The 21,565-nt window shown below is 38.8% G+C and overlaps 3 protein-coding genes across 5 annotated transcripts; 2 read left to right on the top strand and 1 right to left on the bottom strand.

The window, feature by feature from the left end:
- On the top strand, positions 1–705 carry LOC125314866 (disease resistance protein L6-like). Its single transcript, XM_048278109.1, has one exon. It carries the CDS (start codon positions 1–3, stop codon positions 703–705), a length of 705 nt encoding a protein of 234 aa, XP_048134066.1.
- A 1,192-nt stretch (positions 706–1,897) lies between these two features.
- LOC115743461 (disease resistance protein RPV1-like) lies at positions 1,898–7,854 on the top strand. The gene is made up of 4 exons (XM_048278110.1): positions 1,898–2,986; positions 5,404–5,727; positions 5,830–6,220; positions 6,875–7,854. The coding sequence occupies exons 1-4, from the start codon at positions 2,012–2,014 to the stop codon at positions 7,852–7,854; spliced, it is 2,670 nt and encodes an 889-aa protein (XP_048134067.1). The 5' UTR covers positions 1,898–2,011.
- Positions 7,855–11,132: 3,278 nt separating this feature from the next.
- LOC115743494 lies at positions 11,133–18,246 on the bottom strand. Of its 3 annotated transcripts, none has more exons than XM_048277025.1 (7): positions 18,100–18,246; positions 17,793–17,943; positions 16,806–17,636; positions 15,140–16,708; positions 13,188–14,891; positions 12,223–12,475; positions 11,133–12,126 (listed from the first exon to the last, which is right to left on the bottom strand). In XM_048277025.1, the coding sequence occupies exons 3-7, from the start codon at positions 17,559–17,561 to the stop codon at positions 11,573–11,575; spliced, it is 4,836 nt and encodes a 1,611-aa protein (XP_048132982.1). In that variant the 5' UTR covers positions 17,562–17,636; positions 17,793–17,943; positions 18,100–18,246; the 3' UTR covers positions 11,133–11,572. The 3 variants fall into 3 exon arrangements, with proteins under 3 accessions (XP_048132982.1, XP_030534159.1, XP_030534160.1); XM_030678299.2 differs by having other exon boundaries at positions 18,096–18,241; XM_030678300.2 differs by lacking the exon at positions 18,100–18,246 and having other exon boundaries at positions 15,140–16,705; positions 17,793–18,015.
- Positions 18,247–21,565: the final 3,319 nt, after the last annotated feature.

Here is a 21,565-nt window from a genome sequence, read left to right on the forward strand (position 1 = left end):
ATGGATCGTCTCATTTTTGGGCATTCTTTTGCCGAGGTCGTGGCCTTGATCCTTCTCCCTGGGATCGCGTTCTATTTTCTCAATAAGAAGAAATCTAGCGTGCGTGGAGATGCGGAAGATTTTAATACTGACACATCTGCTTCGTCGACTACCCCGATGGGAACTAATTCCGGTGGATCTAGTTCAACTCCGACAGAAACTGATGATGGTGCATCTAGTTCGTTGACCCCATCGTCTGGAGACTCCTACGAGGTGTTCTTGAGCTTTAGCGGTCGAGATACTCGATATGGCTTCACCGATCACCTATATCATGGGCTTGTCGATGCTAGGATCCATACTTTCAGAGACAATGAGGAGCTCCGCCGAGGCAAGAAGATCGGCGATGATCTTTTTACGGCCATCAAGAACAGTAAGATCCTGATCCCTATTCTCTCCATGAATTATGGTACGAGCAGTTGGTGCTTGAATGAATTAGTTCAAATAATGGAGTGCAAGAAAAATAACGAGGAGACTATAGTGTTGCCTATATTCTACAAAGTGGAACCATCTGACGTGGGACATCTACTTGGGAGTTTTGGAGATGAATTTCGTAAGCGTGAGAAGCGTTTGTGTAAAAGGAAGGGATTCGACTCAACGATATTGACGAAATGGAAGGAAGCACTCGAAGAAGTCAGCTCCTTGAAAGGACACAACGCCGCGGGGTAAAAATTTCTTCTGGTTTGGGTGGATGTTTACTAGTAGTATTCCTGCCTGCTTCATTTTCCTTTTTTTAAGGGTTTTTTTAATAAAGAAAAATCTGTAAAAGATCTTGTTAGCAGTAAAATCATGTGATGCATGAGTTATCTTTTTCAAGAATTACTTTATTGATATTGACCAATCTAATTTTAGATTTTATTGTAAGGACCCAATTCGCTCCAGTAGTATAAAATTTTTCAGATGAATTTTTATTGTTATATCCAAATATTTTGTAACATTGTGCCCCTTTTCTTTTTGTATTGTTTAAAGTATAAACTACGTTTCGACCCAAGAAAAAAGTACAAACAATGTTAATCTTCAAGGCAAACTTTTCTAATTTCAGATTTATTTGAGATCAATAGTGCAACTTATTGGTGGTTCCAATTTGGAGCTCGTAACGTCATATACAAAAGAAATATCTGATTGGTTATATATGATTATTGTAAATATAAAAAAGGAAAAAAATATTAACTTTATTATTTGTTTGTAACTTTTCAATGCATTTTCCTATCTTCAAGATCAACACATAATTTGTATCCCATACATCTACATAAATTGAAGCGTTGTTGTCATTTTGGGGAAAAATTACTCTTCTACTAATTTCCAATAAAATCAATATCAGATTGACTAAAATCATAGAACATAAACAGTCATATGGAAAATAACGTACACATGTTATCTAGAAAAACGCCTAGAATCTTTCAAGCGTGTACAGTTGCGCAAATAAGGAGAAAACCTCTCAATTGAATCCCTCTTGTGTAAAAAATTATGACTTGTTTATTGACTGATGGCTGAACTCTCGTAAGACTCTGGCTTATTGGATTTTTGCTTAGTCAACCGCTCTAGAAAGTTCTCAAAGTCACACCCTCGTCATACGAATATCTTTGGAAGCAACAAGTGTAAAACACAATATCAATCCATGACATGTACAATATTCAGAATTCGTTAGCGATACCTCAAGTTTCTTCCTGTTCAATACATAATGTTGGCCTAATAATGGTATGAGGCATTCCTAGTTTAGTCTTAGCATATAAGAAAATATATCATTCTTAAGAGTTTTTCAATTTATGCCTAGATTTATGTACTTCTTTATTCTCATTAAATTAGCAATATAGAATTCTTGTTGCAATGTACTTGAACTCTTGTGACATCCGACGTGCCCGAAGGAGAGTTGGTGAAATCGGTTGTTCGAGAAGTGTTGAGCGAGCTGATTAGAAAGTTTGAGTTGGATATTCCCGAGAATTTGGTCGGAATTGGTAGTCAAGTGGAGGAGGTTATGAAATCCGTGCGTAATAATTCTCATGCCACCCTGTTTGTTGGTATCCATGGAATGGGAGGCATTGGTAAGACAACTCTTGCTAAAACCATCTATAACCAGCTCTTGAATCAATTTGAGTATCATAGCTTCATTGCTGATATTAGGGAGAAATATAAGAATGGCGTTGAGTGCTTGCATAATCAGTTGATCCATGATATACTGAAGGAAGAAAATCTAGTTCGTAATAGGGATGAAGGGATTAAGCTCGTCTCATCCCGCTTTAAAGATAAGAAAGTGCTGATTCTCCTCGATGACGTGGATGCTGATTCTCACTTGGAGGATTTGGCCGGAAATCGTGATTGGTTTTCTTCGGGAAGTGTGATCCTTATTACCACAAGAGACAAGAGTATTCTTGACAATGCTGAGGTGGATTGTGACTATGAACTTGAGGAGATGGATATGGATACATCTTTGATCCCGTTTAGTAGACATGCGTTCGGAAAGGATGCTCCTCCTAGTGAATTTGAGGTCCTCACTCGTGATGTTGTATCCTCCACCGGAGGGCTTCCCTTATCTCTGGAGGTTTTGGGTTCATTTTTGCGCAATAAAGAACCCGAAGTATGGGAAGATACGATAAAACAGTTAAGAAATGTCCCGGATAAGGAAGTGCAAAAAACGCTAAGGATAACGTATGATGCATTGGAGGATGAACAACAGCAGATATTTTTGGATATCGCTTGTTTTTTTATTGGCACCGATTTGAGAATGGCATCCTACATGTGGGACGCTTGTGGCTTTTACCCAAAGAAGGGGATTGTAGTATTGAGATTAATGTCGTTAATCAAAGTTGGAGAGAATCATGAGCTCGGAATGCATGATCAATTACGAGATCTTGGTCGGGAAATCGTCCGCCAGGAAGACAAGAAGAAGCCTGGGAATCGCAGCCGGTTATGGGACTCCAAGGAAGTCATGGAAGGGCTAGAGGAAGATGAGGTACCCGTTTCCTTTCTTTTGCTCTCTTAGTCCATGTTCTACTGTCAAAGTGACGTTGGTCCTCAACTAAGTGTTTGCTCTAGTGACCAGAGAACGTTCTAATGTTATTGTCCTCGTGCCTTTTTATTGAAGTGATTAGAAAGTAGGAGGTCGCTCTTTCTTAATAAGTATTGCAGCTTATTTGAGACTTTTCTTACACAAGTGTACAATATGAAGTTTTTTCCAAGAACGAGGTACTTTAAGATTTATTAGATTCTTGATAGGGTATTTTACATTGCGAAAATTTGACTTTATATAATTCATCTTTGACACGTGCAACAAATTACTTGACTATGCCACTGTAAACAATAACCGCCTTGGATACATAAATCATAGAATTCTAACCTCCAGGTGTTAGAATTAACACAATTGGAATGTTTGTGGACACATTTTTCATGAAATTTCAATCATTATACCATAATTGAGAATGGAAGGGTAGTTTATTTTATGTTATATTTATTTCATGCAATGACCATTAAAGAGAGAAATGTCTTTACTTTTTTCCACATAAAAAGTCCCAGAGATTAGAATTCTAAAATTCTAGTTTGTAATATATGTGATTGTATTGTATTTGTGAAATTAACCATAGTCCGTATAAAAAGTTATCTTCACGTGTTATCTAAAAGTACAATTAGCTTTTATAATAAAAAAAATGTCGCCTAGACTGGATCGATTATTTTTTACTTGTTCTTATTTCTTAAATGTAAACATAGCAATTCACTGGTTATTTTTTTATTTCTTATATGTAAACCTAATTTCTAATTAATATATTAAAACTAAAGTTCATGTTTCTCACCCCTATTAATAATTCACCTTTGGACCACACGAAAACCGAACCGAAACGGTCGGTCCTATCCCAGAGCCAATCACCCCTAATTACTTTTGCACCCAGTACAAAAGGTCGGGCTTGTTTTTGAGATTTGGCCATGAGTATTCCGAAACTCTGTCGGTCGACCGAATACGGAAGATTAAGAAATTACACATTTGAAGACAAAGAATCTTAATGGCAGATAGGATTTCTTTATATTTTAAGAGAGAAGTTTATCAGGGAAATGACTAATTTGAGCATGATTACTTCTCTTGGAAGTTGCTTCCTTTTGTTATAGCTCCTCTTCTCTTGGATTCCTTTCCGGTGTTGAGATCTAATTCCTTCTCCACTAATCATGTCATTCTCCATGAAATCTTGCACAACATTGTGGATTACAATAAACAGATTACTAGTTCCGAGAAATCGACATGGATTTAGAAATCCGTGAAATTTCATGTACTACTTCTTAATTTCCCATGCATGAGTGATTTTGCTTGGTGAAAGCTTTCTACACATTTGGATTAAAAATATTTCTAATCTATTCTGATCAAGAAATTATTCGTTCCATAGATTTAAAAATGGATGAGAAATAGCTGTTCTCCCAAAATCAGGAACAGGGCCCAAGGAACTCATAGCTATTCCATGAAGCCTAGACTAGCTTCAAATTTCATAATCCTAAATAACTTTGCATGTTTCATAATAAATTATTTTAAATTAAAGCAAAGTTATTCAATAACGATTGTTTATCATACTTGAAAATTTAAATTAACTTTTGATGCTAAAAATGGTAGAGAGCATAAACATAATTTATATTTCAAGTTACTATTAATAAAATCAAAATCACATCGAAAATATAAATATAACTTCTATGACAATTGCTCATATTTAGTTATGAATCCAATGGCAAGACAAAAACGAGTACATATTATCTTAACTGTAAGCAGCAAAGTCAAGTACTATACTCGAAAAGTATACATAAGAAAAAGGGAAAAGAAACTGACTTTATAATTGTTTTTCGCAATTGTCATAATTGTTACAATAACCATGTCTTTTATGCATTTATAGTTCATTTGGATATCTAATGTGAAAATTATAGAGAGAGAAAATATATTTCTATTAGAATTGATCAAATCAACTTTCGATTTTGCAGTGTAATTTACTTAAATCCTGTGTATTGCTAACAAGTATAGTAATGAAACTACATTACAAGAAAGAAGAGCGTTAACAAGTTGGTAAGTTTTACATATGAGCCATTGGACCAAAGTGTAAAAATATGTTTATGATATGCATAAGAAACTATAAACTATTATTCAGAACAAAATAAAACACGAAATAAGAGAACATCATAATTTTCTTTAAGATCCTAGTACTTATGGCCAATTTCAAAATCTATGTAGACATCCTTCACTTTGTTAGCCTATACAGATTATTGGTCAAGGGAAGGAATCGTATATTCCCTTTGCTAGTCTCTAAAGACACCGATGGATGTTAATAGAGATATGAACAATGACATCAGATTTTCTTCAATTGTATATAAATAGTGTTGATGAATGTTGATTCTTACTTATAGGGAACAAGAAAGATTGAGGCCATTTCTTGCTCAAAATCCCGTTCTTGTCGAGATGGAGATGACGATATCGGGATCGGGCAACATTTTGACAATATCCTCAAAGGCGAGCAATTCAAGAAATTAAAGAACCTGAGGTTCCTTGATGCGAGGGGGGCACATCTTACTGGACATTTTAAGAACCCAACTAAGAATTTAAAATGGCTTCAATGGCATGGTTCTCCCTCAACTTTTGAAGCAAACAATTTTGATGCAAAGGAATTAGTTGTACTCCATTTGTCCTCTAGAAAGTTATCAGATACATGGCCAAGATGGAGTTCCATCAAGGTAAGGTAGAAGAACAAGTCTATTTTTCCGTTTCCTTTTCCTTTCGGTTGAATCATATTCACTCTAGGCTAAACTCTTCACGATTATAATATTTCTTACCAGGTGGCAAAGAAGCTGAAATATCTTAACCTTATAGGCTGTGAATCTTTAGAAAAAACTTCCTTCCTCTCATATTTTGAGAATTTAGAGGTTCCGATTCTCAGATATTGTCGGAAGCTAAAGCAAATTGACTCTTCGATTGGAAAAATGAAGAGTATGGTACGCTTGGACTTGACGGTATGCGTGGAGCTCAAGAGGCTTCCAAGAGAAGTGAGTAAATTAGAAGCACTGGAGCAACTCCTTCTACGGGAATCTGGAATAGAAGAATTACCAGAGAGCATAGGGGATCTGCAGAATCTAGAAATTCTGGATATTGCTCACACTGGGATAAAAGAATTACCCGATGGCATTGGAAGGCTGAGAAAGCTCCGAAATTTAAATGCTTCATGTTGCGGTCAGCCGGGAGGGGTAATTCCAAAAGGCATCTGTAATATTTCTTCCTTGCAACGCCTTGATTTTTGGCTTTGCTGGAACCTCCAATCGCTGCCGGCGCTTCCTTCCAGCCTAACATATTTGGTTGTCACCCGTCAAAGTCGCACATTGCCTTCACTTTCCAACCCGACCCATCTCAAGGAGGTACGACTTGATAGTTGCGAATTTCTAGAGTGCATCCGGGAGCAACCATCAACAGTACTAGAAAGATGCCCACACGCTCCCTTTGAATTGGAAATCTTGGCAATTTCCAGATGTCTATCGATGAAAACACTGGATGTTTTACAATTTAACCATCCGAGGACATTAAGTGTCGAGTGTTGCAAAAGTATACTTGAAATTCGAGGTCTTGACGAATTGGTTTATTTGGAAAGCTTGGAAATCGACTATTGTCCTTCAATTAAAAGGCTTGACCTTCCAAAATCCAAGAGTCTAAAGAAATTAATGGTTGGCGAATGCGAAAACTTGGTTGAAATTCAAGGCCTCGATGCGTTGGAATCCTTGGAAGAGATAAAAATCTCTGGGTGCCCTTCAATTGAGAGGCTGAACTTTCCAAAATCCAAGGGTCCGAAGATATTCAAACCTATGAGATGCAAAAGCTTGGTTGAAATTTAAGGCCTCAATACGTTGGAGTCCTTGGAAGAGATAAATATCTGGGAGTGCGCTTCAATTAAGAGGCTGAACCTTCCAAAATCCAAGGGTCTGAAGATATTCCACACTACATACTGCAAAAGCTTGGTTGAAATTCAAGGCCTCGATACGTTGGAGTCCTTGGAAAAGATAGATATCTCTTGGTGCGCTTCAATTGAGAGGCTGAACCTTTCAAAATCCAAGGGTCTGAAAATATTCAAAGCTACAAACTGCGAAAGGTTGGTTGAAATTCAAGGCCTCGATACGTCGAAGTCCTTGAAAGAGATAGATATCTTTGGATGCGCTTCAATTGAGAGGCTGAACCTTCCAAAATCCAAGGTTTTGAAGTTGTATGCTGGATCTTGCAAAAAATTATTCGAAATTCAAGGTCTCGACGGGTTGAAGTTCTTGAAAGTGCTAAATCTGTCCGGGTGCACTTCCTTTGGAAGGTTACCAAATATATGTTGCTTTGATACCTTGCAGAAGTTGGCAATCAACAGTTGCGACAACCTTCATGATATTCAGGGCCTAGTGAGATTCCCATCCTGCACAAGTTTATGGATTGAGGATTGCAATTCCTTAGCAAACTTCCCAAACTTGTCAAATTTTCCTAATTTGTGGAAATTGTACCTATCAAATTGCCATGGATTTCGGGAGATCCCGTGGCTTGTGGAGTCAACGTCTCTATTTTATATTGCCATCTCAGGATTTTCCTCGGTCGAGATCTTACCTGATTTGTCATCATGTACCAACTTGTTCTTTCTGGATGTGCGAAATTGTGAGAAACTAACTGAGCTTCAGGGGCTTGAGAAATTGGAGCACCTAAGGAAGTTGAACATTTATGGCTGCAAGTCACTCAAGATAATACCAGAGTTACCTGGAATTCAGGTTTGTCGAAAGTATGAAGAAAATACATCTGACTCATATCAATTGAGGAGAGAATTTGGAGAAGACCGACAGTGTTGAGTCAGAATGTTCAGATGATCCACATATGCTTAGCAGGTAAGTTACCTTTTCTCTTTCGAGATCTATTGTCCAATTTTCCGATATATTTCCTGTTTGCTGTTTCTATTAGCAATGATGACCTTGTTATTAGTACTTCCTGGTTGAAAGCGTTAGTGTTCTTAATTGAATTCAGGGAATCCGAAGGAGATGTTCATGGAAGTTAATGTGTGTACTTTGGCAAAATGTTTCTGCTCATCATGCCAGTAAATGATATTGATCAAAAGGCCTTCTAAGTGCATCGTTTGTCATTAGTCTTCAGGTAAGATTCTTCATCCTATGCAGAAAAAAAAATGATTCTCCGCATTTGATTGATTCTGGAATGCCAGAATCGTTGAATAAAAACTGATGCATACAGGAATATGATAGCATGCCAAAGGTAATCGCATAAGTCGAGAATTGCTAAATGAAGGACACTATGTGGAGCCCTTCTGATGCGAGGTTTTAGTTTGCTCTGTGCACACCTCGCAGTTCATGGCTGCATGTTTAAGGTACGCCTAAGAATGAATTAATGGGGTTGAGAAAAGGATAACAGAAGAAGGAGAATCTGAAAATGGATTCGAAGCGTCGAGACAAGGCACAGAAATTACAAGCCAATTTGTGCCTCAAGCAAGTGCACAACTCAAAAATTGTCCATTGAAACAAAAGAAAACGGTAAGTTTCTTTTCATTCTGTGTTTCTAGTCTCTGTTTGTGTCATTATTTTCTTAGTTTACTTTCTTAAGTGGACATGATTAACAGATAGTCAGACAAAGGGAAACCAATCCACTTGTCACAGAGAGGCATCCTAATAATGCCACCACTCAAAAGGTACTTTTAACCTTACTTTTTAGTAACTGACTATCCATTTGAACGATTATAAGAGCCATTTTAACCTGGGCATTGTTTGGTTATTAATGGCATGGATGGGAAGGCAGTCGAGTCATTCCTCTACTAAAAAATACCGACAATGTTGTGGTCAATGCTAAGAAGGTAGAAAGGGCATCTCGCATATTTATCGCTACAGTGGGATTGGAGGTACAACTTTTCGGCAGTAAACAAATTTGTTATGTAACGATTCGAGATTTGAATTGAACCCATGCATCTCTTTCGTTCAGCAGCAAAAGGAAGACAGTATGAACAAGGAGCCAGAGAAATGGAAACGAGCAGTGGAGCATTTGAAGGACACTAGAAGTGTTGGATCAATAAGATCTCCAAGAAAGAGGAAAATCGATAATTCCTTTTGTTGTAGTACCTTTTGTTTGTAAGATCAAGAGACGGAGTGTGTTGTTTACATTTTCTGCCAGTGTTTTAAGATGTGGGAATGATGCTGTTAAGACCACAAGCATTCTGTGCAACAGTTTTTTTGAGTTTGGGAGTACGTCTGATAGTTGGAAAGTAAGTGCAGTTGGCCTCATTTTTGCCTAATCAGTTGGTGTTAGAAGCTGGACATTAATTTTCTTACCTGACAATTTCTACAAATTTTCATTCTGAAAAACAGCAATTTTCTTGACAGAATGAAAGAATCTAACACTTCCATTCTAAAAGTTTAATTTTTTTTTTTTTTGAAAAATTTCCAACCATTGAGCATACCAATTCCTTTACAACAATTACGAGCTTCGTGAAACAAGCGAGCTCGTCACCTCACCTCCAATTTGGTCGAGAAGTCTTCACCTACACGGGCATTCTTTAGGTGGCGTGCCCTTTGAGACCCCAAGATCCGCATCATCGCCGGCTAGACCTCGACCCATCAAACCATCTTAGCCCGTGAGGCTCAAGGTAGTTCGCATGAGAAGTTCGAAGTGTGACTTGGTGTCGAGGAAGAGGTTTATTTGAAGCCCAAATATTTTCTAACTAGAGAATAAGAATAGATGGATCAAATAACGCACACGTGTTGACTCACTATATTTAAAAAAAAAATCCGACTTAAAATAGGAGATTTCAGCTCCATTTGTTTCGTGAAAAATGAAGGTGCTGAAAAATATTTTCCTAAAAACAGTCGCTTGCATTCCTTGGGAAAATGAATGAATGAAAAATATTTCCATCCTCCATGAAAATCTTCATACATAAGTTTCTGGCAATAATGAAAAAAAAAATTCATTAACTAATCATTTCAAGAGATGCAAATGATCATTTTTAGAGAAATGGATTTATCATCCATTTTCTCAGGTTTAGTGATTAGCTACATAGAGTGCATTATTCCATAATATCCACATGGTTTATCGAAATTGCATGCCCGGTCCCCAATCGATGGGATGCTCTTCGTTGCTCTTCGATGCGCCCAACAATTTAAATGAGAAACAAAAGGCAAAAAGACTTTCTAAGAAGGTTAGAGATGTAATTACATGTACATAGCCCATGCTCGCAAAAGCAAAGATGTAGGGCCAGCAAAATAGTACAAGGTTACTAGGTAAGATGATTGGGTGAGCGTAGCTTTCACAAAGAAAGCAATACCTCTTTGTATTATGTGTTTCGGACCAAAAATAATAGTTCTTCGATTGCTCATTCTTGGTAAAAGGGACGCATGAGCCAAAACTTCAATAATGGTCTGCCTGCTAAGTTTCTAGTCGTTTAGCAATCAAATATCAGAAAAAAAAAAATCGCACGCACTGGATGGATTTCAGTCTAAAATTGTCCACTAATACATCGGTGAAAGCCGAGTTATTCAGCTCATACAGAGAGAGAGAGAGAGAGAGAGAGAGAGAGGCTATCCCTGAAGTATCAGACCTGTAGTAAAAGTCATGATCCAGGGAGGCCAACTTACTCGTGTCCTTGTCTGGCTCTTCATTCAAATAGATAGGTAGGATAGGACTTCCATTCCACTCCAGTATGCTTGTAAGACGAGGCTGTTTTGTGAAAAAGAACTTGAAAATCACAATTGAGGCTGTATTGACTTGAGGACCATCTTACAGTCTGAACCGCCCCGCCGATGATACCGGAGCTTTGTCAAGTTCCACGTTTCATCGCTTCGCACGCGTTATATGCAGTCTAAAAGGGAATAACTCGGTTCTCTACTTGCGCTCGAAGATGATGAACGGCATAAGCTTGAATGCATAACCCAAAAGCTACAGATCGGATGCAGAAATTGCTCAAGGGGTTAAAAAGAGGGCATAAGCTTCAGAGACGCATTGCCTATGAAAAAGCCAGAAGATAAAAGCTATCACATGATGATTGCTCGTTCTGCTGTTCAAAACCGCAGATGATGACAAGGATATCTGAGGAGAACAGAAACTAGGGCATCAACCAGATTCCTACCAAAGCCAATTTAGTTTGGTCAATCTCTCTTCATTTCCTTTTTCCTTTCTTATTTGATAGAGGGGGGTGGGGTGACTGTACAGAGAATGGAAGCAAAAGATTCTATACAATGCTCTTGCAAAATAAACACGACGAGCAGCACTAATGAGGCATACACTTGCTGCTGGTGTAAAGACTACTGGAATCACTAAGGTATTGCAAGGATGGACTAGAAAACTGCCAAAATATCGACACTTAAATGTGACAACCAAATATTTCTCTATTAATTCCCTCTCCGCAAACTTTTCCTTCAAAAACTCTGCCTGGTGAAAGGCACACCAGCATCAACAAATCTCGGACCAGCTCCCGCTTCAGAGAAACATTTTCATGCCATCTGCACATTCTTCAGGGTCAAATTGAGAACTATACCAATTCTGTTCGCTGATAATCACTGATAATCTTCATAAAACCTACCCATCATCCCTATCCTCCGAAGGCGCTTTCATCGCTTCGGCAGTCATGAGAGCAACCACAGCTCTGTGAACTGCTACATCTGCTTTGCAAAGAAGTCTCTGCGCCCTCTCTCTCTTAAGCTTAGCTAAATTAGATGCATACCGCGCTGCACCAGATGCATCCAACAATTTATATTCCTCCATATCCACCTGGTCCCACTGCTCACCAGATGGTCTATGAGAGCCTTCAGATGAAAAATGTTGATGAGAATTCCAGTGAAGGGTATCCTTTTTACTGCCTGTGGTTCCCCTACCGTAGGCAGTGACCATCTGTAAAGGTCGAGGAGATGCAACGGCACCAGATTTCTTTGACTTATATCTGTGTTGTCTCGGAGGATAATTTCGATTGAATCCATCATTGCCGACTGGGAAATATCCCTGCCCAGGGACATCTCGTGGTGAATATCCCAATGGAGATGTTTGTGCCAATTGAGAATTGTCCACATGCCCATAGTTATGTCCCAAATAGAGGGCCCTATCATCTCCAAAACTAGGTCCGTTCAATCTTCTCCCTGACAGGAACACAAACAAAATGACATCAAAATTCTGGATCCAAGTAAAAATAGCCCAAAAAGGTTTTACACTTGGTGAAATTCACACGACATTACCAAAAGCATGGAAACTGTCATGATCTCCATGATAACCATTGCTTTGCCCTGTGACTGAGAATCGTTTTTGAGACCTTTGCTTTGAGCCTTTATTAGGAACTTCTAAACCCCTAGGTTTCATACAGAAAGCAAACATGGGAGGTCTTTCAGCAGCTGAGGTCTTCTGACACCCATCAGAAGGAGCAGAGTTCCCTTTATTCAAAGCTAGCTCCCACTCTCTCAACTGCTGCTGGTACTTTTCCCATGATGGTGGCTGCAAAGCATGAGCATGAATTAAATAGAGATACCATGACATAGAATCACAAGATCGAAAAAGCGCACGCTTAAGCAATGTTCACAAAAAGGTAACACACAGGATTAATGAAGACAGGAAGATCTAATTAACATAAAAAGCAAGCAGTCCATGAGAGTTAATTTCAAAGGCTATTTGTTTCTTTATCTGTGGCCCCACAGCCAGTGGTTGGATCAGGTAAAAATCTAATGAATCCATGTGATTCATGGAATCATCAACGTCAGTTTTCTCCAGTTTTCCTTGATTGGACATAAACTCAAAACATAAGCACGTAATCTACTGCAATGTGTTGTTAATGCTCTATGCTGTGGACCAAATCCCTCCCTCTCTACTACACCAATTACGCAAGAATGAAAAAGAACGATCACAAAACCAGATATTTCCAAACAGACGAAATTCCATAGCACAATTCTGAAACAGGCATGGAAGAGAGGAACAAAGCAATCGCATACCAACAGGTCCCCCAACAATCCTTGCAATTCCAAACCCCAAATTAAAACAAAAACTAGCATCTCAACATGGAAACGTTTATCTGGAAAAACCGAGTGACAGAAATCGTTCCTGATGGTGGATTAACAGAAATTGCAGAAAGCCATATTAAGTGCAGCACCTCACATAAATGTGTATCTACACAAAATCAATGAACGACAAGAAAAAGGATTTTAAAAGGCACCTGAAGATGTCGAATCAATGGCATTCCTTTCTTTTGCCTCTTCTGCTGCCAATGTTCATAAATAGCTCTCACCACTGGTCCTGCGCCTAACTTCAAGTCGTCTATTTCTTCGGATGTGAAATGGTCACGCTGTAGAGCATGAGCTTTCTTCTCGAACATGTCCATTGTCCACTCAAATATCTCCACAGATATGTGCCCGGAGCCACTCTCATGAACATTTGTAGAACCCTGACAAGATGAAATCCACTGCTCATCATCACTGTCCATGTCATAAAGGACACGAGATGGATTCAAGGCCATTTCAATATCTGTTTCAACTTGCTGGAAGTAGATAGCAGGACTGCGAAACGATAGCTCCATTCCATTATCATCGTAATCTTCTACCACCCGGACGCCAGGAATTGGAATGTTTTTTACTGATGCAGCACGGAAGTTCCGGTTGTAACACTCTTCATGCATCTCCTTGAAAAGAGCCCATTGGCTTCTGTCTGAAAATTCGAGTGTCCACTCTTTCCCTCCTCGCCACATCATAGCATGTGTATACCTGTTAGTGGACCCAGGCTGCAGAAACTGATGTGCTTTATGAGAATATTTTGTGGTCCCTGAAACTTTTACAGCAAGGTTCCACTCATTCTCCACAAGTTCAAGTACCACCTCTGCCCCACTCTCTCTCCACCCCCTGTCCCCCACTGTAATTAACAAGTTCGCATGACAAGATAACAACTCCCAGTTTCTTTGAGAAACTCGGGCGACATCTGAGGCCCTCTTTTCATTGGGTCTCCTGATTCTTTTGTGAGGAATTGTTCTCTGCTGCGGCTTTGAACTCGAACCTGAAACCCCAGAAGGATACGAGTAAGTAACATGTGTTCGCGGCTTCTTTGGTCCATTGCCAAAACTATTTAGGGAACCATCAGATTTAGCATCTGACCAACCACGTGAGAAGTGTCCATAAAATGAACTACTTCTACTCCGATGCCATACACTTCTTGGTGCGGTGGGATTTGGACTCGGGACGAGGATCCCATTCATATCGCAAGGCATATCAGTAGGCAGCAAACTGCGCAGGGATCCATCATCAACAGGCTTTTCCCTCTCATTATAATGTGGAATATCTATCTTAATACCATTCAAAGAAGGACAAGCACCATTTGTGATCCTCTGCAAAGGACTTGACTTTTTTTCTGATGCTGCGTAATTTCCTTGCCCTTCCTGCATCTGCCCAACCTCATCACCATCTACAGCAGTAGCAATGCGAATCCTGCCAGTGTGAAGATTACCACTTTGGTTATCCTGAGGGGTCCTCATATCTGCACCCTTGCAAACAACCATCTCAACAGCCTGATCATCTTTAGCACAACGCAAGTAGTGACTCTCTCTTGATGGAGCTTCTTGGCTAGTGTGGAATCCCATATCATTCTTTGAGCAGTTATCTATGGCGGTGTTAGGTTGAGCCAAAATGCTTGCATTTTCTGCACTTTTCTCCTGATTAAGCTCGACGAAACTAATTTTGGACACACTATGATTCATAAGAAGCTTCAGGTGCAAGCTCAGAAAGAAAGTAGGAGCAGCGGTAAAGGGGAGAGCAAACGGAGGAAGCTTCATGTACTCTGCATCAGAACCTGAAGAATTTTCCCCATTATCATCACCATTACCTCTAGATTCACCTGAGGGCCAAATTGCTTCACTGGTCATCTTCTGTAGACCCTGATCAGTTAACCCTAGGACAATTAATATTGGTTTTGCACAAGTAACAACCACAATACTGAGAAACAAACTGTGTGTGTGTCTTGACAGAGAAAAGAAGAGGGGGAGGAAGAGATTGGGTCACAGGAAAACTGTAAATATCGTGATACCAAAAACAACAGAAGATCATGCACGTATTGCTTCACAACCCTGATTCATGAACAGAGAAATTGCCCATTCTGAGAAGAAAATGGTAAAGAGAACAATACCTCTAATGAAGAGTCCAAAGCAGCTGATGCCAGTAACGGGATGTCTCCATTTTGAAGCGCGTTGTAAGTGCATTCAGAAGGAGAAAGTTTCTCAACTAGCAAACAATTCTCCCTCAGTATCGATTCTAAACACAACCTCTTAGAACGTTTTAATCTCAAAAAGTTGTAATATCCAAACACAAGTTGGTTTTCACAACCCTGAACACAAGAGAATTTAAATCTAACAGAAGTTATTGGAGATCGCAAGCTTACAAATTTCACCTCTCCATTAGACTCACTCAGTAGATTTAAAATTGAAATTGCGAAAGCTACAGCCTTCCCCAAGCATCCTTCAAACAAGAGAAGCCTCAAACCAACCATGCTGTCGACAAAAAGCATCTCCAACTTCACCACAGGCCACACGGTCATCAGTCTTCCATAATAAAGCAGAACGAGATCATAGACTAACTGGGACTCCTCTACTCTAAAAGGGCGGAGAAGAGAACTGACCATGATATCGTTTGATTCTCTTCTCACTAGATATATTAACTTCAAGCAGCCCGTCTCTTGAATGGTCAACAAAGACCCCCGAGAATCTGATTTTCCCAATGAGAGGGAATCATCCTCTGTTCTCTGGTACAAGGCTCCACCTGCCCGGCGAAACCGCTTCCTGTAGTAAACAACAGGAGCTTTGCCACCTTTCATAGATCTGGAGCTCTTTGCAACTTTCTCAACCTTTCCAGCACGAAAAGGTCCACCTGTTGTGGCACAATCTCCATGAAACGCCATGTGACTTCCTTTCGGGAAAGAACCAGCAGTAGTGGCCCCACATGTATCCACAGCACCAACAGCAGATGATGAAGGCTTCATTTTCAGAGATGGACCAAGAATTCGTTTCTTCACAGAACGGGAAGAAGAAGATTTGACCCCACGACTTGATCGAGCCAACCATGAAATGATTGGTTCAGTGTCCATGTAATTGCTGATACAGCCATCATTGGCTGAAGTTAAAGGTCTCTCTTCCTCTTCATTGGTACGCTCCACACTTCTCTTCTTGCCGCCAACTGCAAACTTAGTCTGAGCTTCACCGGGAAGTAGCAAGAGTTTAATACGTTCCTTTTGAAGGTCGATCCATTCTTCATCGCGGTCATCATACTTGACGTGATGGAGCTTTGTTTCTCCATCGTAGTCATTTACGAGGCCATGATACCAGCACTGATCTAGTGGCCAGAAGACCTTGATTCTTTTATTCATAACCCAATATGCATCCACCTGATCCGAAGGAATTTCATAGAAATGCCTCCTTTTCCGGGAACGTAGTTTTTCTCCATGCTGATTTCTTGGCCTTAAGGCTCTATTAGCTGCTTTAACAGATGGGGAGTTTGGTGAAGCACGAGATGCAGATCCCTGATCTAAAAATTTTCCATTAGAAGATAATAGAAAATACAAGCTGTTTGATGATGGTGATGGTGATGGTGATGGCAATGGCGATGCTCTACTCCTTGAAGAAAACCCAGTACAGCTTGGGTCAAACCGTGAGGATAGCATCCTAGCAGCATTTTCCTCCAGATTCTCCTCGTCATCTTCCTGCCGATCATCACAGTTTTTAATAAGTATAGTAAAAAGCACCAAGGGGTTGCCTCCCATTTACAACCAAGAAGCTATAAAATATCAAAGAGAAAACAACCTGATCATCACATCTCTTGGCAGAGACATCGACTGCAGAACCTGCCTCCACCACAGCAGTTTGAACCCCTCCCGGCTTCACCTCTCTCTGCTTTCGACGATTCTTGACTGACTTTTTCGATTTGCCATTGTTTGTTGTTGAACTCCTTACAAGGTAATCCTGCTCCTGCAAAGGTCCGCCAACACTGTGCCCGTTCTCCTTCAGATCATCAAAAGCATCCTCTCTTTTAATGTTTTCATCGCCGCTTCCTCTTTCAGGATCACCATCTGTGAGCTTCCCAGACGGATCAGCAAAATCCAATCTGCTGATGGAGGGCTCAGCTGGATTCGACTCTTGAGTATGCTCAAGCCTTTTCCGTCCCGAAGTTCCTCGTTTACGCTTTGGAATTTTAACGACATTGTCATCTAGACTAAGTCCAATGCCATTCAGATTTCCATTCGAGCTTGGCCTCTCATCCACCTCGGGCTTCGACTCTGACGAGTCATGAGAACCAAAATGAGCGCCGGCATTAGTTACATCACTTAGTCTCTTCTCCTTTCTCTTCTTCAAGCTACTCAGAGATACTTCTTTTCTACTCTTCCTCTTCTTATTTTCATCCCCACCATCATCAGAGCTGATTTTCCTCTTCAAGTTCTTACTTTGCAACCTCTTGGGATCCTCCTTCGATGACCCAGATTTATACAAGCTCTTAACCGCCAGACATCTGGCTTTCTTAGGAGCTTGAGTTCCATTTGAGCTCTCGACTTTATGCTCCATCAACCAAACTTCAATCCCAACAACCCCACGCGACTATCACATTCCATCACAGAATCCCGCCCTCATATTTCAGATCTGAAAATAGCGAAAATGCCAAAAATCACACAAAAAGCACAAAAATGAATCCTAAAACCAGGGGATTTCCTGGGATCAGCCAACAATTCCCAAACAATCAAATCATGCGACGCGAAAACCAACAGCCACAGATCAACAGCAGATAATGACACTCACCTCAGGCCACGAAGCTCGAGACATCGGCTTTTCCCGGGGCATATGGTGAAGATCACGAGCGAGAAGCACGAGCAGGACCTGAATCTGGCGCTTCGGGGTCGAAACCCCAAAAAATCTGGCGAATTCGGAGAGAAATTCCCCCACAATTTCTCTGCAATTTTCACCGCGAGAGAGACGGACCAATTTAGGGTTTCGTTCAGTTAAACGACAGAGCGAGGGTTTAGATCAGAAATCAGAAAATAACTCCGCAAAAACAAAAGGTAAAATGGAAAATTTTCTGCAATGTGGAGGGCTCGGATGTACCTACGTGGCGCGCTGTGAACCCCTTGATCGGAAGCTTGAGGACGAGATTTTTCAGGGGATTCCTCCTTTTTTTCTTCTTGGGCTCTTTGTATTTTCGAATTTCGATATGGAATTTTTCGGAGAATACGAGGAAGATGATGAATTGTGGAAAATATAGAGCTTGCTCTTGGTGGGGCAAATGACAAGGAGAACCTTTGGATCATGACCCCAATTTATAGAGGCGAGGAGGGGAAGATGATAGGAGCAAACAAAATATCTTACCATAACGATCGTCCCGAGCTTTGATCCGGCCTCGCCGATCGCTGATCGTCAATGGCGTATGCGTAATTTAGGCATGAAGGATCGAGACGCATAATGCTGCCTAAAAACTCCCCCAAAAGAAAATACGACATGGTAAGTTTCAGAGAGAAATTTCGGCGAACATTTAACGACAATCGGGCCGGAATCGGACGGGGATATGAAGGGGAGGCGGCTGGCCACCACCAACCCCTCGAATCCGTCGATCATTGTCGCACGGCTCGTTTATTTATATCACCTTTCGGATTGCCGCAATGTGGTAATTATGCTTTTAAGGAAGTTTAATCTCCTTCGGAATGCAATTATCAAAATGTTCATACTAACAGGTTCTTATGATGGATAAAAAAAATTTTCGATGTTCATGATGAAATCCTTTCGCCATAGTGAAAAAAAAAAAAAAAAAAAATTGGGTTGATATGTTGGACCTAGGGTTTTACACTTTGGGCAACCCTATACCGCCTCCTTTTTCGATTTAATTTGATTAGGCATTTTATGCATTTATGGCAAGTTTATCCTAATTCTCTAAATGGAAAAATCATTTGGGCATGTTAATAACGAAATTGCCTTCATGCTAGAAGAGAATTCAAATTTGAATTAGTCTTTTAGACATATAGCTTTTTTTGCAACAAGCAATTCCATTTGCTGCCTTGTTTGTTTAATTCGAAATAAAAGTAGGAAAAAAAATGAGCTTTTTAAGTAACGTTAAAGATGGCAAGAGTTAGTCCAAAACGAGGCAGAATGGCCCAATCGCTTTAGTGAGGAATTAAATGGTTTTGGACAAAATAGGTTAAACCATCCAATTAGAGCCAATAAATCACCCCCTCCCTACTCCTTCACCATTTAGTCCTCTTCTTTTTATGATAAGAAATCTCATCTTAATTCCGTCAAAAATTTGAAAATACGACTGTTTGAGTATGTGAAATCTAAATATCGTGAAAAATATGCGGTAAGTACATAAAGCTAGCCTCAGTCGGAAATCTATTTTGTCACTTTTTTGAATTTGCTTAAAAATTAAGGAACCAATTTTGTCATTTTTTTTTAATTTACTTAAAACTTGATGGTCATTTTGGGTTTTGAAGTAAATCGTGTCCCTTTTATTCCTCTTTTGCTTATGATAAGAAATCTTATCTGAATCTATCAAAAATTGAAAATACCACTATTTGAGTATGTGAAATCCAGATATTGTGAAAATTTTATGGTAAGTACGTAAAGTTTTCCTTAGTTGTTAAGAAACCTATTTTGTCATACTTTGTAATTTGCTTAAAACTAGAAGGCCGCCGTAGGTTCCAAAGTAAATCATGTCCATTTATTTCTCATGTTTTTATTATAAGAAATATCATCTGGATCTATTAAAAATTTAAAATTTGAGGATTTTGAGTATGTAAGATCCAAATATTGTGAAAAATTTGTGGTAAGTGTGTATAGTAATCCTTAGCTGTTAAGGAACCTATTTTTTTTCATTTTTTTTTAATTTGCTTAAAACTCAAGGGTCATTTCGGGTTTTGAAGTAAACCGCGTCCTTTTAATCCTCTTTTGTTTATGATAAGAAATCTCATCTGAATCTATCAAAAATTGAAAATACCACTATTTGAGTATGTAAAATCCACATATTGTGAAAATGTTGTGGTAAGTACGTAAAGTTATCCTTAGTTGTTAAGAAATCTATTTTGTCATATTTTGTAATTTGGTTAAAACCATGGGGTCGCGGGTTCCAAAATAAATTGTGTCCATTTATTTCTCATATTTTTATTATAAGAAATATCATATAAATCTATCAAAAATTGAAAATATGACCATTTTGAGCATGTAAAATCCAGATTTTGTTAAAAAATTGTCGTAAGTGTGTATAGTTATCCTTAGGTGTTAACAAACATATTTAGTCAAATTATTTTTAATTTGTTTAAAACTGGAGAGTTATTTCGGGTTTTGAAGTAAATTGTGTCCGTTTTATTCCTCTTTTTTTTTTATGATAAGTAATCCCATCCGAATCTATCAAAAATTGAAAATACCCCTATTTGAGTATGCAAAATTCAGATTTTGTGAAAAATTTGTGGTAAGTACGTAAAGTTATTTTTAATTGTTAAGAAACCTATTTTGTCATTTTTTGTAATTTGCTTAAAACTAGAAGGTCGTCGTTGTCAATTTTTTTAATTTGCTTAAAACTTGAGGGTCATTTCGGGTTTTGAAGTAAACTGTGTCCTTTTATTCCTCTTTTTGTTTGTGATAAGAAGTCTCATTTGAATCTATGAATTGGAAATACCACTATTTGAGCATGTAAAATCTAATTATTGTCAAAATTTTCTGGTAATTATGTGAGTTGTTAAGAAACCTATTTCGGTCATACTTTGTAATTTGCTTAAAACTAGAAGGTCGTCACGGGTTCGGAAGTAAATCGTGTCCATTTGTTTCTCTTCTTTTATGATACGTAATCTCATCTTAATCTATCAAAAATTGAAAATATGACTATTCGAGTATGTAAAAAATCAAACATGGTAAAAACAACTATGCTAAGTATGTATAGTTATCCTTAGCTGTTTTTTTTTGTTTTTGGTCGGAAGTTATCCTTGGCTGCTAACCAACCTATTTTGTCATTTTTTAATTTGCTTAGAACTTGAGAGTCATCATGGGTTCCGAAGTAAATCGTGTCCATTTATTCGTCTTCTTTTTATGATAAGAATTCTCATCTCAATCTGTAAAAAATTAGAAATATTGCCATTTGAGTATGTACAGTCCAAATATTGTGAAAAGCATGGGGTAAGTACGTGTAAAGTTATCATTAGCTGTTAAGGAGCCCATATTTGCAATTTTTAAACTTTTTTAAACTTAATGGAATAAGAACATCACAAGTGTCATAATTTTTGTACCATACTTACTTACTTAAGTGTCGTAACTTTTTTTCAACAACTTGAGTGCTATAACTTATATATATAAAACGTTAACTCGAGTGCTATAACTCTCAATTGATTGGCCATAACATTTTCAAAAAGTTCCCCTAAGTATCGAAAATCTAACGTTACATAACACATGCGGCGAATGTTTATAAAAAGCTGGGGCACATAAGTGATTGTTTCAAAAGTTATATAGTACTCTATTGATCGCAAAAATAGTTTTGGCACTCAAGTGAGTTCTATACATGAAATATGGCACTCAAGTAATTGAATAAAAGTTATGGA

Source organism: Rhodamnia argentea, chromosome 4, assembly GCF_020921035.1.
Source record: "Rhodamnia argentea isolate NSW1041297 chromosome 4, ASM2092103v1, whole genome shotgun sequence".
Lineage (NCBI taxonomy): Eukaryota > Viridiplantae > Streptophyta > Magnoliopsida > Myrtales > Myrtaceae > Rhodamnia > Rhodamnia argentea.

Excerpts from the sequence above, each read along its gene's own strand:
- LOC125314866 (XM_048278109.1), top strand. The coding sequence starts at position 1 with ATGGATCGTCTCATTTTTGGGCATTCTTTTGCCGAGGTCGTGGCCTTG.
- LOC115743461 (XM_048278110.1), top strand. The coding sequence starts at position 2,012 with ATGAAATCCGTGCGTAATAATTCTCATGCCACCCTGTTTGTTGGTATC. Across the intron at positions 2,987-5,403 it reads AAGGGCTAGAGGAAGATGAG|GGAACAAGAAAGATTGAGGC; the intron begins GTACCCGTTTCC and ends TCTTACTTATAG. Across the intron at positions 5,728-5,829 it reads CAAGATGGAGTTCCATCAAG|GTGGCAAAGAAGCTGAAATA; the intron begins GTAAGGTAGAAG and ends ATTTCTTACCAG.
- LOC115743494 (XM_048277025.1), bottom strand. The coding sequence starts at position 17,561 with ATGGAGCATAAAGTCGAGAGCTCAAATGGAACTCAAGCTCCTAAGAAA. Across the intron at positions 16,709-16,805 it reads CCAAGAGATGTGATGATCAG|CAGGAAGATGACGAGGAGAA; the intron begins GTTGTTTTCTCT and ends TGTGATGATCGG. Across the intron at positions 12,476-13,187 it reads CATTGATTCGACATCTTCAG|CCACCATCATGGGAAAAGTA; the intron begins GTGCCTTTTAAA and ends CATGCTTTGCAG.